This window comes from Chelonia mydas, chromosome 1 (assembly GCF_015237465.2).
Source record: "Chelonia mydas isolate rCheMyd1 chromosome 1, rCheMyd1.pri.v2, whole genome shotgun sequence".
Classification (NCBI taxonomy): Eukaryota; Metazoa; Chordata; order Testudines; family Cheloniidae; genus Chelonia; species Chelonia mydas.
In genome coordinates, this window is record NC_057849.1 from 275,268,966 (window position 1) to 275,288,316 (window position 19,351).

The 19,351-nt window shown below is 40.6% G+C and overlaps 1 protein-coding gene across 5 annotated transcripts in view; it reads left to right on the forward strand.

Moving 5' to 3' along the window:
• Positions 1 to 19,351, forward strand: part of PPFIA2 (PTPRF interacting protein alpha 2) — a 610,761-nt gene that overhangs the window by 432,467 nt on the left and 158,943 nt on the right. For all 5 annotated transcript variants that reach the window (XM_043547102.1, XM_043547080.1, XM_043547089.1 and 2 more), the window contains one exon: positions 13,418 to 13,534. In XM_043547102.1, coding sequence (XP_043403037.1) covers positions 13,418 to 13,534 — 117 coding nt within the window. The remainder of the gene's footprint in view (positions 1 to 13,417; positions 13,535 to 19,351) is intronic.

Genomic DNA, 19,351 nt, shown 5'->3' on the forward strand with positions numbered 1-19,351 from the left:
TCACCACCAAAGGTGTGAAACCAGCCCCCCAGACACCAGCTTGCTTTGGCACATACACACTCCATACAGTTACATAAAAACCACAGATTGAAAGATGAAACAGTAAGGGGGAAGCAAACATATACAAACTACATGGAAAATAAACATAAAAACACAACCTAAGGTTTTACACTTTCATTTTCAATAAAATCCCTTTTCTAATACAAGTTATCTATTGCTTTAACACAGTTTCTCTGCATACTTCCTAGCTATAGGAGGGATCCAGTGTTCATGGACATCCTCCTGCTATGGCACTGTCCCTCAAGGTCTGGATAAAAAAATCTCAGTCCCAAACCCAAAGGTTATTTCCCTTTTTCTCTCTCTTAGTCCATGGTGACTCAGTTTATTCAGAGTGGGAAAATTCCCTCTTGACTTGATAGCTTGGATGTTTCATTGTCTTCCCATTAACTCCATGGTCCATCATTGTCTTTTCCAGGGCTGCACAATGGATAATAGAATATCAGGATTGGAAGGGACCTCAGGAGGTCATCTAGTCCAACCGCCTGCCCAAAGCAGGACCAATCCCCAATTTTTGCCCCAGATCCCTAAATGGCCCCCTCAAGGATTGAACCTCACAACACTGGGTTTAGCAGGCTAATGCTCAAACCACTGAGCTACCTCTCCCCCTAATGGTGTAGCACTATCTGTGGTGTTTAATGTGTCATAGTGCGTACAATGCTTACTTGAAGCCAGTTTTGCGTAAACACCTGGTTTGGGGAAGTGCCTCTCCCCACTTAGCTGCTCACCATCCTGCTGTGAGCTGGAGTTGAAATTGCAGTGTAGATTATGAGCACAGTTTTCGATATACACAGATAACCCAAACTCATAACGACAGTCTGTATGTGTATCTCATAATGACAATCAAGTTCAGAACATTACAAGCTTTCATAAAAGGCCTTACTCGATATATTTTTATAATACAATAATACAGTATGCAACCATTTGGTTTAACTGCTCATTCTGGGGATTTAAACAGTCTGTTCTCTCCTTGGGGTGTCTGAACCCTGATTGTCACACTATCACAATTTATAATGGTTGAAATTTAGAAGGTTGGGCCTTAGGGAAACCATAAAGAAGGGACTTTATAGCCAAAACAAGGAAATTGAAGCATGAATAAGGATATTTTCAGAAGAGCGGTTGAGATAGAGCAATGTTTTTGAGATTGTAGGGTTTGCATATGTAGAGCCCTGTAAATCTGGGGATATCTGCTTTATATCTGCAGATATCTGCAGAACATGTTTGCGGATCGCGGATGGATGAGGATCCGAATTTTATATCTAGAGCCCTACAAATCTCTGGATATCTGCTTTGTGTCCACGGACTATGCCTGTGGATTACGGATCGGATACGGATACATATTTTGTAACCCCACAGGGCTCTATGCCTGTGTACAGACCTGTCAGATAGGGGAGGCAAAAGCAAAATTCCCAGCAGCAGAAGTGAATGTCTAAGTTGAGCAGAGGTCAAAGCTCTCAAGTTCTGTTTATTTGCAAATTTCCAGGATACTTAGTTTGGGTATATTGTACTGAATGGGCTTATGTCATAGTGAGGAATTACAAAGTTGAGACAGCTAAAAAATTAGAGTGAAGTTGATCTATACAACATCTGCATAAAAATGTGACACAAGGCAGAATTCAGAGGGGAAATAACAAATATAGAATGAAGTACAAGGGGAAAGAAGGGGGCCAAAGGAGGAGGCCTAATACTAAACCTTGGTGGAACACCGTATTGGTGGGAACTCCTTAGAGTTCCAATATTAGAAAATTGTCCATTGTAAGTCACAAATAAGAGTCTGTACATGTGAGAGAGAAACTTGGAGATCAAGATGCCTGAGTCATCAGACATTGTGTCAATGTGATCCTAAGAGCCACTCAGTGCCTACTGGCAAAGGGCTCGCTGTCACGTAACAGCAATTTCTATCAGGCATGATAAACTCACTACACTTAACACATGGCTGCCAGAGAATTTATCTATTAAAAAAAACACTGTGTAAGAAGTCAAATGAAAGCTTATATCGTACTGGTCATCATAAGCATTGCAAGATGTATTTATGGGCATTATTCAAGAGTATGTACATACTAAAAATATGTTTAAACTATGTAAGCAGACAAAGGAATGTTGATTTACCTGTCTGCCTGGTCTCTGATGTAAATCAGCATTATGTAAGTCAACACATAGCAAACTTCATTTGCATATTAACTCCACAGGAAAGGCAAGGTAACCAAAGAATGAGAGAGACAATGTGGCATCAGCATGCTGAAGGATAAAGCAGGGGAGAAGAACTTTGGGGGTACACTTCAAAGGGATATATTTCAAAGGTTTTCTGGGCTGTGAGGAGGAGGAAAGGGAACTCATGGTAGACCATCACCAAGGAAGCAAAAAGGACAGTGCTTTTTATACCCATAGGTTTCAGAGTAACAGCCGCGTTAGTCTGTATTCTCAAAAAGAAAAGGAGTACTTGTGGCACCTTAGAGACTAACCAATTTATTTGAGCATAAGCTTTCGTGAGCTACAGCTCACTTCATCGGATGCATACTGTGGAAAGTGTAGAAGATCTTTTTATATACACACAAAGCATGAAAAAATACCTCCTCCCACCCCACTCTCCTGCTGGTAATAGCTTATCTAAAGTGATCACTCTCCTTACAATGTGTATGATAATCAAGTTGGGCCATTTCCAGCACAAATCCAGGTTTTCTCACCCCCCCCCCCCCCGCACACATACACACACACAGACCCACTCTCCTGCTGGTAATAGCTTGTCTAAAGTGACCACTCTCCTTACAGTGTGTATGATAATCAAGGTGGGCCATTTCCAGCACAAATCCAGGGTTTAACAAGAACGTCTGGGGGGGGGGGGGGGGTAGGAAAAAACAAGGGGAAATAGGTTAGCTTGCATAATGACTTAGCCACTCCCAGTCTCTATTCAAGCCTAAGTTAATTGTATCCAATTTGCAAATGAATTCCAATTCAACAGTTTCTCGCTGGAGTCTGGATTTGAAGTTTTTTTGTTGTAATATCGCAACTTTCATGTCTGTAATCGCGTGACCAGAGAGATTGAAGTGTTCTCCGACTGGTTTATGAATGTTATAATTCTTGACATCTGATTTGTGTCCATTTATTGAGAATTGAGAATAAATGGACACAAATCCAGGATGTGTGCTGGATTTGTGCTGGAAATGGCCCACCTTGATTATCATACACATTGTAAGGAGAGTGGTCACTTTAGACAAGCTATTACCAGCAGGAGAGTGGCTCTGTGTGTGTGTGTGCGGGGGGGGGTGTGTGAGAAAACCTGGATTTGTGCTGGAAATGGCCCAACTTGATTATCATACACATTGTAAGGAGAGTGATCACTTTAGATAAGCTATTACCAGCAGGAGAGTGGGGTGGGAGGAGGTATTTTTTCATGCTTTGTGTGTATATAAAAAGATCTTCTACACTTTCCACAGTATGCATCCGATGAAGTGAGCTGTAGCTCACGAAAGCTTATGCTCAAATAAATTGGTTAGTCTCTAAGGTGCCACAAGTACTCCTTTTCTTTTTATACCCATGAAAGCTGGATCCCAGCCCAGAGGGCTGGAGACACTGGGAGGTTGTTTTAGGTGAGAAACTTAAGTCAGACAAAGATTTTAGCCCTGCTAAAGTTATGTTTAGTCTCCTAGAAGCATGTTATACTTTTGTTTTGTTTGTAACTACATCTGTTTTGACTACCCTCATTCAGTATCACTTGAATCTCTGTATTAATAAACTTCGCTTTGTTTTATCATAAGCAGATTTCAATGTTGTAACATTAACCAGTATGAATTATTTGTTGAATCAAGTAAGCTGGTGTCTTTGGAGATAGTGGACTTGATAATTATTCTGAGTGTTCAATGACAGGGGCTGGATACCACAGCCCCTTCAAGGGGTCACAGAAACAGAGGTGCATCAAGTGTTACCTGCAAGGCAAAATAATGGGTGATAGAGTCCTGAGAAGTTTGTCTGGGGGCTAAGAGACTGGGGTGACGGGAGCTGTCACTCAGTTTAGCTTCAGCATTTTTCTCTTTTCCTAAGGCACAGTGGTAACGAGATCACCCACAGTTCTGGGTGCCCCGAGAAAATGTCCTAGTCAAGATAGCAAATATATAAAGGAAATGTATTTAATTTTTGAACACTTGTATTTCCCCAAACCTTGCCTGTCTGATTTGCCACAAACTTTCCAGAAAATTTCTACCCTGATATAGGATCACATCTGTGACATTTCAGGTGGATTGATTTAGTTTGGCAAAGTTGGTTGGGAGCCAATCTTGGGCATGTGTTGGAAAGCTATCTTCAACCCTAACCATGAGGAGACTAGCAGTTCTACAATTTTACATTCAGAATTAGAGTCACACTGAAATGTCTAGCTATGACCTAGGTTGAAAGCTTTATGAGTGTGCTAAGGAGGAAACTAACGTCAGCAAGAGCAACTCAGGGAAAGAGTTTGAGAGCTAGACTTCTAATCTGTAGCTCAGAAGATAGGGAGAGAGAGAGGAAAAAAAGACATCTATGTATTTTATGTCCCAAATATTTTATTTAATTTATTTATTATCTTTTTAAAGAGAGTTCAGTGGGAAGAATACTATTAATTCTTTCAGTCAGAAGTACTTTTCAAGGCTAACTTGTATGTAGGTGAAATAAAATGTAGCTAATCTCCATTGTTAATGTAGTTATATATTTGTTCAGTTGGGTAAATCGAAAAGCACAAATATAAAGACATAGACATGCTCTTCCTTTTCTATGTGTTTCATATTCAGTGTTACTAGAATGAATTTGATCTACAATAGACAGTGAATGACTAATTTAAATTCTTGCTCTTATCACTTGCTGTTTCTGTGGTGACCATTGTACTTTGAGAAGAATGGACTCAATGTACTTCATCTTCACCTTATTTGAACAGACCCTGTAGTGGCCATATACTGTTGCAACCAAAGACCCCCCCAGAAATTTTTGACATGCTACATCCTGTCAATCTCTGTGATGCCATCCCCACTGCAGCCACTGGCCCCACCACTTCACCTGCCAAGTCTGCGCCATGCTGAGCCCTCACTTTCCAGCCTGCCCCACCCAGGTGCAGAGTCACTCCATATCCCTGAGAAGGGGGAACATGGGCCGCTCGAAGCGAGGCGAGACTGGGTAGGCCACTGGGGTGGGGGTGGAGGGAAACGTAGTGCAGGAATCCGTCCCATGGCAGCAGCAAGGAGGAGCAACGCTGGCTGCCCGAGCATCCACTCAGGTTTGGCCCCACGGCCCCTCATCATACACCTTCCCCAGCTGTCCACCATGGAACTGCCCAGGAAAAGTCCCCCGGAAAACTTTTTCAGCCAGTATGCTGCTCTTCTCAGGTCTCTCCATTACTGAGAACAGGTTACTTCTTATAGCTCCCTTCAGACCTGGTTCTCAAGCAGCAATACCACTCACTCAATTTTGGCCCTGCTACCTCACCTCTGTCATTATGACAGAGGGATCTGGGGCCAAACCTGAGTGGTGCTGCAACCCCTCCCCATGCACCAGGTTGCAATGCCACTCGCTCAGTTTTGGCCCCAACACTCCCTGTCACACCAGAGAGCCATTGGGACCAAAACTGAGTGGACAGTGGGATGACCAGCGCTGCTCCTCATGGGCATTGCCAATGGTACACACCATGCATAACGTATGTATGGCTGCAGGTACCACTGGTTGCAGCTGCATGTGTGAAATTGTATGCAGATTATTTAGAGTTAATTAGCATACTTGCAAATAATTTGCATATAACTGGTTTTCAAAAGAAATTGTGTAGATTTAGTGGTGCTGAATGGCTTTGGCTTGACAGCCCTGGTACATGAAGTCCTCTGTTAACATACAAGGCAGCAGCAGAACATGATTCCCATGCACTCTGCTCTGCGAGTGTGTGTGAACCCTGATCTGGGAGAGTGACGGGGTGAGGGTGGGTTTACAATAGGAATAATAGTTTTCATGTCCCATTAAGTTACTGGCCTCTTTCTGAGCCTGCCAATTAGTGATGGTGTTTGTGATGTAGGAACTGGAACTGAAACCCATCAGACTCATCCTAGAGTGGGCCACCAAAACATGCATTAGAGGAGAATAATTTTTAATTCCTGTTGATTTGGGCTAGATTCAAACTGATGTATAGGTGATAAGCTCTGTACTTGATATATCAGTGCCCTGAGGCTTCCAATAAATGCTAATGTTACAAGTCCAAGAATTAGGCTTGTTTACTTGTATGGTGAGTTTCTTAAATCACATTCTGTCCATCTTGGAGCTTGCACAAGGTAGGATCCTCCACTGTCTATATTATGCAGACTTAACTTTTTATAATATATATAGATATAGCTATCAAAGTCCTGCAAAAACTAAACTCTGATGTGTGCCACAGCAGAGAGGTAAGATATGGTACAGAAAAGGGGAAAGAAACATAACATTAGCATAGTGCTTTCTCTAAGCTTGTTATATTGGCACACCATGATACTCCCTTTACAGAATCATTGTTACAGTAGAACCATAGTTATATTTTCATGTCCCTTTATATAAATAAAAATTTTACCCTCTATATTTTAGAAAGTTGGGGGGAGGGGGAAAATGAACAGGATAAAAACTTATTTCTGCTAATACTAAGAGCATGTGCAGAGTACAATAAGGAAGCTGTAGGAATTCTCTGTATTTTTCACATGTATTTTTAATAACTACTGTACTTCTTCTGTTGATAATTCTGTCTCACTTTGTAAGCCCCTGTATAACCACGAGGAGGAATCCCAATTTCCAGCATAGTTAAAGTGGTAAAACTTTTAAATATAGACAGTTATATTGGTTCAAAAGAGTTTTTACTAGTATAGCTTTTCCTGTTCAACCAAGCTGAACAATCCATACTGGTACAAAGCGCTGTATGCCATCTTTTACCAGCATAACTATATTGATAAAAACCTACTTCTGAATGGTTCCTGCTGCAGCACAGGGAGCCCTCTGTAGCCCCACTGTCATGGGTGTGAATGGGTGGGGCCAAAGCAGAGGGCCTGGGCAAGGACCTCAAGGAGGATGAGGAGAATGGGACACCAGCCCTGGGGGTGGCTACCACACTGGCCAGTGGCTCTTCCTCCTCCTCGCAGTTCCGGCCTGGGGTTTCTTCCCTATTATTCAAGTCCACGCATTATCCAAATCCCTTCCTTTTCCAGCAGCATGAAATACATATTACCTCACCTCCTTACATTATACTTTATATTTTCATATAAGTACTTTGGGTCAAAATCTGCATTTCAGTTTGTCTTTGTACTGAAATCAATGAGTCACACCAAAAGCCATAATTTGGAACTCAGTATGTAGTGAATCCGTTTGGCTCATAACCCAAAAGTGTGACTTTCCCTATAAAATTTATATTTGAGATCAATTATTTAAACTGTTGTCTGTTTGAGCCCTTCATGTGTGTTATGCTGATTCTGAAGTTAACACATGCACTCGGAAGTTAATTGTAGGTTAAAAAATGAAAGTTAGAAAATTATGCTTTAAGATTGAAGTGTGGCTCTGTCCTGTAAAACACTCTGTAAAAGTAACAGTGTCGGGTCCCCAAGTGTACCTTCTCTCAGTGATTTTCAGATCCAATGTGTTCAATTTACAAATAAATAGATTACTTTTTCTAGTTTCCATTCACATAAACTTTAACCTGGGATCTGAAAGTTTTAAGTGTGAAAGGGGGTCAATTATGAATTTGCCAGGGTGCCAAGTAGATTTTAAAGCTGAAATCGAAAAAAGTAGTTTTGCCAATATATAATAGAATCCAAAGGATAACCCATTTCTATTGAGTCCAGGGAGCATTTGTTTACTAGTTTAATGCTGGGTTCTTTTAGATAGGTAAAAATCAACAGTTCACCACTCAAAGGTAGACCACCAATTGTGAGTACTATAAACACACAGACTTGCAATAATTATCACAGGCTAGAGCTGAGGCTTAGCCGTTATATCAAAGAACAGTGCAATTTACTAAGATTTATTACATTTGCGATCAACAATTCTCAATTCTTTAGGACCCAGCATATTTATCACACTTAGAAGGGTGCACTTGTCTTTACACTGCTTTGAAGAGTGCAATTATATCTCTAACTAGTTTGGTCCAAAAGGGACAAGTTTAGAATATTAAAAGCAATTGCTTAAAACAATTCTTTTCAATCTCTCTTAGGCCAATTTGCTTGGACTTATAAAGGAGTTAAAATCTAAAATATGATTATTGAAGGTCTCACTGGATGGTAAAAAGAACAAGGAGTACTTGTAGCACCTTAGAGACTAACAAATTTATTTGGGTATAAGCTTTCATGGGCTAAAACCCACTTCAGCGGATGCATGCAGTGGAAAATACAGTAGGAGATATATATACACAGAGAACATGAAAAAAATGGGTGTTGCCATACCAACTATAAGGAGACTAATCAGTTAAGTTGGGCTATTATCAGCAGGAGAAAAAACACTTTTGTAGTGATAATCAGGATGGCCCATTTCCAACAGTTGACAAGAAGGTGTGAGTAACAGTAGGGGAAAATTAGCATGGGGAAATAGTTTTTACTTTATGTAATGACCCCTCCACTCCCAATCTTTATTCAAGCCTAAATTAATGGTGTCCAGTTTGCAAGTTAATTCCAATTCAGCAGTCTCTCGGAGTCTGTTTTTGAAGTCTTTTTGTTGAAGAATTGCCACTTTTAGGTCTGTAATCGATTGATCAAAGAGATTGAAGTGTTCTCCAACTGGTTTTTGAATGTTATAATTCTTGACCTCTGATTTGTGTCCATTTATTCTTTTACGTAGAGACTGTCCAGTTTGGCCAACGTACATGGCAGATGGGTATTGCTGGCACATGATGGCATTATCACATTGGTAGATGTGCAGATGAACGAGCCTCTGATAGTGTGGCTGATGTGATTAGGCCCTATGATGGTGTCCCCTGAATAGATACGTGGACACAATTGGCAATGGGCTTTGTTGCAAGGATAGGTTCCTGGGTTAGTGGTTTTGTTGTGTGGTTGCTGGTGAGTATTTGCTTCAGGTTGGGGGGCTGTCTGTAAGCAAGGACTGGCCTGTCTCCCAAGATCTGTGAGAGTGAGGGATCGTCCTTCAGGATAGGTTGTAGATCCTTGATGATGCACTGGAGAGGTTTTAGTTGGGGACTGAAGGTGACGGCTGTTGGCGTTCTGTTACTTTTTGTTAGGCCTGTCCTGGAGTAGATGACTTCTGGGTATTCTTCTGGCTCTGTCAATCTGTTTCTTCACTTCAGCAGGTGGGTATTGTAGTTTTAAGAAAGCTTGATAGAGATCTTATAGGTGTTTGTCTCGGTCTGAGGGATTGGAGCAAATGCGGTTGTATCTTAGAGCTTGGCTGTAGACAATGGATCATGTGATGTGGTCTGCATGAAAGCTGGAAGCATGTAGGCAAGTATAGCGGTCAGTAGATTTCCGGTATAGGGTGGTGTTTATGTGACCATCGCTCATTAGTACTATAGTGTCCAGGAAGTGGATCTCTTGTGTAGACGGGCAACCACACACCACACAACAAAAACACCCAAATAAATTTGTTAGTCTCTAAGGTTCCACAAGTACTCCTCCTCCTTTTTTTTTTTTTTTTTTTTTTTTGCTGATACAGACTAACATGGCTACCACTCTGAAACCTGTCACTGGACAGTGTAGATTCAGCAAGATAACCTACAGTTATTTGTATTAAAGAATAGATGGGGAAATACAATCTGAAGAAGTGGAGTTTTTAACCCATGAAAGCTTATGCCCAAATAAGTCTGTTAGTCTTTAAGGTGCCACCAGACTCCTTATTGTTTTTTTTCAGAGTAGCCGCCGTGTTAGTCTGTATCCGCAAAAAAGAAAAGGAGTACTAGTGGCACCTTAGAGACTATTTATTTGAGCTCAAATAAATTGGTTAGTCTCTAAGGTGCCACTAGTACTCCTTTTCTTGTTGTTTTTGTGGATACAGGCTAATACGGCTATCCCCTGAATCTTTTAAATGAAATCTCACCACTTCTTATCACTTACTCTGGGATGGGGAAAGTCCTTTCCACGTGGCTGGTCCAGGCTTTGGTCGCACTTAGTATTTTTCAGCTTCTTGTGTTGGGTTCACTCAAGGAACCTGAGCACATCGTGACTTCAGTGCTAGTACTCATTAGAGGGAGTCACCCTCTGATTCCTATTGGACATGTGCCAAGTGGGTGCTCAAATTTCAGCTTTTTGTTTCTCTGGTGCTTCCACTGGTATCCAGTAGATGGCGATGGCATATAACAAGTTTCCTTAATCCTTTTCTTTTTGGAGGTTTTTTAAGTTTCTTTTCGAAGATTTCATTTCATTATTTGCCCCTACTATCAATTGGAATCCCCCTCTCCTTTTAAGCAATTGCTCTTAATATCCTAAAGTTATACCCTGGTTTATATCTTTTAACATTTCTCCTTCCTTGTGCCAGACAATTCCTATTACTTCTAGAATACAGCAATTATTTACAATGAAATCCAAAAAAATCTTTATAACCTTCTAAATTTGGAGGACATAATACATAGTCCTTGATTATACATAAGCATTTCATATTATTTAGGACTTATAGTAGAACAAGAGACATTTTCCACATATAGAAGTATACACATCTGACTCATAAGGCAAACAAATGTTCAGATTCTAATTTGGGTTGAAAGACAAATTATTCATGGTATAATTGATTGACAAGGAAACAATGTATGGTTTTTAAGTGGTGTAAAAATCACGTGTCTTGCATTTCTTGGGGTAACTGTTTGCCCAATTTGACCTTCAATATTAAAGCCACATTGCTAGGTTTTTTTAATGTGCAGCTTTCCCACACATTTCTTTTCCTGATCCACTTATCGTGCAATGGGCCGCTTTGGATAGGAAAGCGGAGTATGACTCTTGCTTGGTAAGTTGAAGTTCTTTTTAGCTAGCTTGAGTAGGAGAAACAGATTTTATCCATAAGTATATTATGAGAGATAATTAACAATACCTTTATTTAGCTATTTTCGATGCCTAACCTTGGCTGATCTGTGAGCCCATAGACAAAGTGTCTCACATGATGTGAGCCACAGGAGATATGACACAGATATGCCTTGAATGATTAATAAATAATGATTCCTTCTGGCCCTCAAAAATAAGGCATATCTGTGTCATATCTCCTGTACAAAGTCAAACTGGGCTCTTTCCATCCTGTGCATCATGAAATGAATAAGGGAATGAAAATTCAATAAAGACAAGTGAAAAGTACTTAAGAAGGAAAAATAAAAATCTGGAGTTATAGTTCATCACAAATTGAATATAAGCCAACAATGTGATGGAGTTGCAAAAAAAGGCAAATATTCTGGGATATATTAATAGGCTTGTCATATTTAAGACCCAAGAAGTAATTTTTCTGACCTGCTCTGCACTGGTGAGCTTCAGCTGAAGTATTGTGTCCAGTTTTGGGCACCACACTTTAAGAAAGATGTGAACAAACTGGAGAGAATCCAGAGATAGCAACAAAAATGATAAAAGGTTTAGAAAACCTGACCTCTGAGGAAAGATTAAAAATATCAGGCATGTTTAATCTTGAGAAAAGAAGACTGAAGGGGGAAATGATAACAGTGTTCAGATATGAGAAGGGCTGTCTAGTGGGGCAATACTCACTGGTGCGGCGCCTCCTGCTGGCCATCCAGGGAATTAGCTCTTCACTCGCACTGGAACGCCATCTATACGCCAGTGTCTCACCTGCCATTGTCCCCATGTCCCTCCCAGACCCTGGTGCCTTTTTCCCTGGGTTCTGCCCCAGCAGGACCCCCACTCTGGGTCTCCACTCCCAGGGAACCCCCAACCCTCTAGACCCACCTTGCCTCAGTGGCTACTGCCAGTCATCAGCTAGCCCCTGTTCACTGGGGCAGACTGCAGTGTAATGGCCACTCATCACAGGCAAGGGGGAAGGACCTGCTGCCTTTGCTTATCCTCAGGCTGCCCCTCTGCCTCTGTAGGCCTTCACCAAGGCCTGCAACCTGGAGGTTTATCAGGCTGGAGCTCCCCAGCGCTGCTCTACTCAGGCACCCTGTTCCCAGACAGCTAGCCATTCCCACTCCAGGGCTAGAGTGGGACTCCTCAGCTTCTGGCCCACAGCCCTCTTATAAGGGCCAGCTGGGCCCTAATTGAGCTGGCCACAGCTGTGGCTGCTTTCCCACAGCTTCCCACAGCTGTTCTCACTCCATTTCCCAGCCACAGCCCTCTCCAGGGCAGCTTTTAACCCCTGTTCTGTGGGAGTGGGGCCCCACTAAAGGCTGTTCTAAAGAGGACTGTATTTATTGTTTTCCATGTCCGCTGAAAGTAGGCAAGAAGTAATGAGCTTAATCTGCAGCAAGGGAGATTTAGGTTAGATATTAGGGAAAACTTTCAAGCTATCAGGATAGTTAAGTACCGGAATGGGCTTCCAAGGGAGGCTTTGGAATCCCCATTGTTTTTAATAAATGATTAGAAAAACACTTGAAAAGTTGGTCTTGCCTCATGTCCTACATTTCTATGATTCTATGATTATCTTCAGTAACAAAGATTCTGTAAGTGGAACTTAATTAACAATTAATTAACAATTAATTCTGATGACCATATGCAAGCCAGAAGGGAATCCAGCTTCCTCTCAAAAAACTGTGTTCACCTTTTAGTCCTAACAAGAGTTGAAATAGGCTAAAAATAAAAACAATTAAAAGACAAGCAAATGTAATTTAACTAGGAAAGTAATGAATTCAAACAGGATGCATATTTGTTGAGTAAGATGTTGCCATTTTTTGCATAGTTGATTTTCTCATCATAAACTACACTTTACAAATATATGTCATAATGGCTGAATGTTATGAAATTCACACTTAGAACAGACACTTCATTTTACATAATGGCTTGTTTCTTCTTGGCCTTTTGGCCAGGTTTTCCTGTAGTGTCAACTTTATATTTGTTGTTTCCTTTACGAAGGATTGTATCCTGTCCATGTAGGGAAGTGAACTCAGTGACCTATTAGATCTTTCAGATTTCTAACCAATTATAAATGAAAAATGCCCCATCACTACGTGAGGTTAAATATGAGTGAGCATGCCTTAAAATTGCATTTGTTACTATTTATTGATTTATGTCATATGTTCAATATTATTTAAACATCATTTTTATAAGTTTGTGCCCTAATAATTTTTATGATTTATTAATGATGATAGTATTTTTATAAATCCCTTACAAATGTATGCCCCAAATCCACAGTTGAAGCAAAGTAGATGGCTCCTTGTGTCTGCAAGGATTGGATCAAGACCTTAATACATTTCATGCTAACCTGCTTAGTGATTTCTATGATGTTAACCATTTATTTCTCTTCTCATTTGCAGATTGTAGCTTTACGTGAACAAAATGCACACATTCAAAGGAAAATGGCATCTGGAGAAGGGCCTGCTGAATCAGAACATATTGAAGGAATGGAGCCAGGGCAAAAGGTTCATGAAAAGGTATAAAACAATAGTTTTTTTTCCCAGGAGGTCAAGGTAAAGAGAAATATTGAAACTAAAACTAACATAATAATCAGATTCAGATACTGGGCCCAGTTCTGGTCCATCAAGCAAACCCAGGTTGTTGGACCATAGCTGTAGAAAGTCCCCACCAGATGCCAGAGAAGGGTGGCACATCCCAGAACATGAACAGAACACTTGGGCCTCCTCCAGTGTGACTTTTATGTAGTCCTATCTGGAAATTAAAGTTTTTCCCTATAAGTGGAAACTCGGGGAAGGACAATGATGGTAAAGTACACCATGAATCACTCTCTACTGGAAATTCCAGAAGACTCCATTAAAATCATTAAATGGGTCTCTGGGAGAACCAGTAGATCTATGAACTAATAAATCAATAGACCCATTGCTCTGTTCCAAAATCTCATTTTTTCCTGCAGCTAATAGGAAGAAATGTGTAAAATGTCTGTGGAGCTTCTCCTACTTCAGACTTTCTGTTGGAATGCTTGCCTTACTTTCCACTTTCAAACCTTCCCTTATTACTTTCAAATGATGCACACTATCACCCCAAAAAACTACTAAATAATACCAATAGTGCTTAGCACTGTCTCGTGTTTTACATGTTCAAAATGCTTTATAAACAGTAAATTAATTCCCATGACATGCATGGGAAGTCAGTAGGTATGCATTACTGTCCTCATGTCTCAGATGGAGAAATTGGTGCAGTTAAAGTGAGTGTTTTGCCCAATGCCCCACAGGTGGCTTATATGAAAGCCAGTTTAGATCTTACGTTCTCGGTCCTTTGCTCAGGCCACCGGTGCTTGCCTCTCTCTGATGCTAAGTGAAGTCTTCTCAAAATTCTGTTTATTAAATAGAGATTGATATTTAAAAGGAACTCATCAAATCTCCATTTTTGTGATTGTCCACAGGACTTAGACGTCTAGACTCCTAATTGTGGTTGCAAGTATTAGTCTTAGAAAAATTAGAGGCTGCTTGTCAATATAAGGACTGCAGTCTTAAGGCATATTTGAATTCACTATTTAATGACTGGCTGAGTTGAGTCCTCAAAGCCCTATGACAGTTCCCACAGCAACTGTAATTCCTTTGTAGACCGTGAAATACAATCTCACATAATAGTTTCTGATAAACACATACTATAGTCCATTATTATTCCAATTATTCATTATTGTTTTGTAATTATAATTACATGAAAGGATCTCACCCTGTAAGTTGTAATGCCTAGTTGAGTTACCAGCAGATTTCTGTAGGATTATGAGACTATCATCATTCCTCAGTAACACCAGTAGTGCCCCAGAGGAGGTTCCTGGGAACCTGTCCTTGATAATTCTGTCGCTAAATTGAAGGGAAGTTTGTGGTGATTTGAGTTCCCTGCTTCTGGTGGAATTCACCCCTCTACGCAATCTATGCCTGAGAACACACATTCTGGGCCTCGTAAACACAGTTGTGAAGAGTACATTTTTTTCCTTTGCACCAAGCATTACTAATTTTCAAAATAATTTCTGAGGGACATCCTAGGACTCCTCTAAAAGATATTTATCCTCCTCTGATCCTCATCCATATCAATTATGCAAACTGAAGACCATGCTAGTCTATCCATTTACAAAGAACAAGGTATAAGATTTTGCAGTTTGTGCACACTATATAAGATTATCTACCTAAAAGTTATGGTTATGAGAAAATATTTTTGTTTAAATGGAAAACAGATGAATAGTTCCTCTGCTTTTCTGAAAGTACAGCTGGTGCGGTGCATAGGATATTGCACAGGAGGAGGGTGGGAGGCAGAGTTTGTCGTAAGCCTGTTCTGGTATTGTTGGTACATCATTATTGACTGTATACTTACCAGAGGTTCCTTCCCCTGCATCAGGCTCACCTGTGCTCAACTGTCAGGACTGGCTGGACTGTGCTAAAGTCAAACATATCCTGGCTTGCTAAGCAGCTGGATCCCCCAGTCACCTGTCTCTATACTCCTCCTCGTCTTCCTCATCCACCTCCTCCTCCTCACTGTTCATGTTGGGAGCCTATGACTTGGGCTCCTCTATTCACTCTTGAGGTTGTGGGGGAATCTCTGGCAAGGATGGCATGCCACTTTTTATAAAAGCAGGAGGTCTGCGGCTCCACACAAGATCGATTGTTGGCCTCCATTGCCTTCTGGTCCACCTGCCACAGCTTCTGGGCTTTCACACAGCACTGCTGCTGATGCCTCTTGTAGCCCTTCTCCTCCCGAGCAATCTGCTAGTAGATGTCAATGTTTCTACAGCTGGGTCTACACAGCCTTTTCTCCCCACACTCCCATGAGATCCAACACCTCCTATGTACTCCAGGCTGGAGCGCCTCTGCAGTGTGTAGTCAGCATGGTCCGCTGGGCAATTGCACACAACAGTGTAGAGCTGCTAGGTGTGCTTGCCAGGCCGGCAACCAGGAAAAGGAATTTCAAAAATGTGCAGTGCTTTAAAGGGGAGGGGAGGCTTCCTGTACACGTGGCCTCTAGGCAGTGGAGTTCACAACAGTGACCAGAGCAGTCCCTATGGGACATTGTGAGACAATTCCTGGAGGCCAGCAACAGTCAATATGAGTAACATACCATCTATGCTGGTGGACTACATCGACCTAACTACATCAACCTTGACTCTACACTTCTTGGGTAGGTGATGTTATTAAGTCAGTGTAGCTGGGCCATTACATAGGTGGGAGTTAAATTTAAGTGTAGACGCATCCACAGCTAGGTCAATGTAAGCTGCCTTGTGTCACCCTAACTGTGTAGTGTGGACCAGGCCTTAGTGAGACCACAACTGGAATACTGTGTCCAGTTCTCATGTCCACACTTTAAAAAGGATGTTGAAATATTGGAAAGGATTCAGAAAAGACCTACAAGAATGATTTGAGGTCTGGAAAACATGCCTTATACTGAGAGCCTTAAGAAGCTCAGTCTGTTTAGTTTATCCAGAAGAAGGTTTAGGTTTATCCAATTACAGTCTACAGGTACCTATTTGGGAAATAGATTTCTGATAGTAGATGACTCTTTAATCTAATAGAAAAAGACATAACTTGCTCCACTGGTTAGTAGCTCAAGCTAGACATATTCAGACTAGAAACATATTTTAACAGTGAGGGCAATTAACCTCTGGAGCAACTTACCCAAAGATGTGCTGAATTCTCCATCACTTGACATTTTTAAAGCAAGATTGGATATTTTTCTAAAAGATATATAATAGCTCAAGCAGAAGTAACAGGCTTGATGCAAAGTGCATGAGATTCTTTGGCTTGTGTTATGTATGAGGTCAGACTAGATGATCATTATGGTCACTTCTGGCCTGAAAGTCTATAAATCTATATATTCCTACTCAATAAATAGCCAAACTATGATTTTCAAGTTTTGTAGGCAATGGGTATTATAACTAGGGCTGTCAAGCAATTAAAAAAATTAATTGCACTGTTAAACAATAATAGAATACATTTATTTAAATATTTTTGGATATTTTCTATATTTTCAAATATATTGATTTCAGTTATAACACAAAATACAAAAAGTACTTTAGATTTATTTTTATTACAAATATTTACACTGTAAAAAAACAAAAGAAATAGTATTTTTCAATTCCCCCATTACAAGTACTGTAGTGCAATCGCTTTATCATGAAAGTTGAACTTACAAATGTAGAATTATGTACAAAAAAACGCTGCATTCAAAAATAAAACAATGTAAACCTTTAGAGCCTACAGGTCCACTCAGTCCTACTTCATGTTCAGCCAATCACTCAGACAAACAAGTTTGTTTACATTTGCAGGAGATAATGCTGCCTGCTTCTTGTTTACAATGTCACCTGAAAGTGAGAACTGGTGTTCGCATGGCACCGCCATCACAAGATATTTATGTGCCAGATGCGCTAAAGATTCATCTGTCCCTTCATGCTTCAACCACCATTCCAGAGGACATGTGTCCATGATGATGATAGGTTCTGCTCGATAATGATCCAAAACACTGCGGACCAATTCATGTTCATTTTCATCATCTGTGTCAAATGCCACCAGCAGAAGGTTGATTTTCTTTTTTGGTGGTTCAGGTTCTGTAGTTTCCGTATTGGAGTGTTGCTCTTTTAAGACATCTGAAAGCATGCTCCACACCTCATCCCTCTCAGGTTTTGGAAGGCACTTCAGATTCTTAAACCTTGTGTCAAGTGCTGTATCTGTCTTTAGAAATCTCACATTGGTACCTTCTTTGCGTTTTGTTAAATCTGCAGTGAAAGTGTTCTTAAGATGAACAACGTGCTTGGTCATCATCCGAGACTGCTATAACATGAAATATATGGCAGAATGTGGGTAAAATAGAACAGGAAGCATACAATTCTCTTCCCCCCCCCCACGAGGAGTTCAGTCACAAATTTAATTAAAGCATTATTTTTTTTAATGTGCATCATCAGCATGGAACCTCTGGAATGGTGGCCGAAACATGAAGGGGCATACGAATATTTACCATATCTGGCACGTAAATACCTTGCAATGCAGGCTACAAAAGTGACATGTGAACGTCTGTTCTCACTTTCAGATGACATTGTAAATAAGAAGCAGGCAGCATTATCTCCAGTAAATGTAAACAAATGTGTTTGTCTTAGCAGTTGGCCGAACAAGAAGTAGGACTGAGTGGACTTGTAGGCGCTAAAGTTTTATGTTGCTTTATTATTGAATGCAGTTATGTAACAAAAAAAAATCTATATTTGTAAGTTGCACTTTCACGACAAAGAGATTTCACTACAGTACTTGTATGAGGTGAATTGAAAAATGTTTCTTTTGTTTATCATTTTTACAGTGTAAATATTTGTAATAAAAAGAATAATATAAAGTGAGCACTGGACACTTGGTATTCTGTGTTGTAATTGAAGTCAATATATTTGAAAATGTAGAAAAACATCTAAAAATATTTTTAAAATTTCAATTGAGATTCTATTGTTTAACAGAGCGATTAATCGCAATTAATTTTTTTATCACGACTAATTTTTTTGAGTTAATCGCATGAGTTAAATGCGATTTATCAACAGCCCTAATTATAATTATTCAGAGCAGTTGGTCCTTAGGATGGGACTTAGAAGTATTTTAGTTATCCTTTATCATAGATCCAGCCACCACAGCAGTTGGCAAGAATAACAATTAAATAAATATTTTGAAGCTTAACATGAATACTGGATTGCTTGACATAAAAACAAAGGAAAAACACTCAGGGATATAGTTGGAATTTTGTGTAATCAGATTACAAATATAGGAACATGTATAGTATGGTGCAGGGATCGGCAACCTTTGGCAAGCGGCCTGTCAGGAAAGCTGCTGGCGGGCCAGGCCGGTTTGTTTACCTGCAGCGTCCGCAGGTTCGGCCGATCGCAGCTCCCACTGTCCAAGGTTCACCGTTCCAGGACAATGGGGGCTGCGGAAAGTGGCGCGGGCTGAGGGATATGCTGGCCGCTGCTTCCCACAGCCCCCATTGGCCTGGAACAATGAACCACGGCCAGTGGGAGCTGCAATTGATCTACCCAGCAGATGCTGCAGATAAACAAACCATCCCGGCCTGCCAGCAGCTTTCCCTGACGGGTCACATGCCAAAGGTTGCCGATCCTTGGTATAGTGCATGTTTTACGACTGCAGAACAACCTGTGGAGTAACAGTAACTGGCTGTAACAGTAGTTTTACAGGAGTATAAAACACTCTATCTGTCCTATTTACTGACAACTAGATCTGCAATTCATATGCGTTAAGCCCAAACTGATTCTGGAAAACTTCAAAGTGCAACAAGAGATCAATGCCTAACTTGCA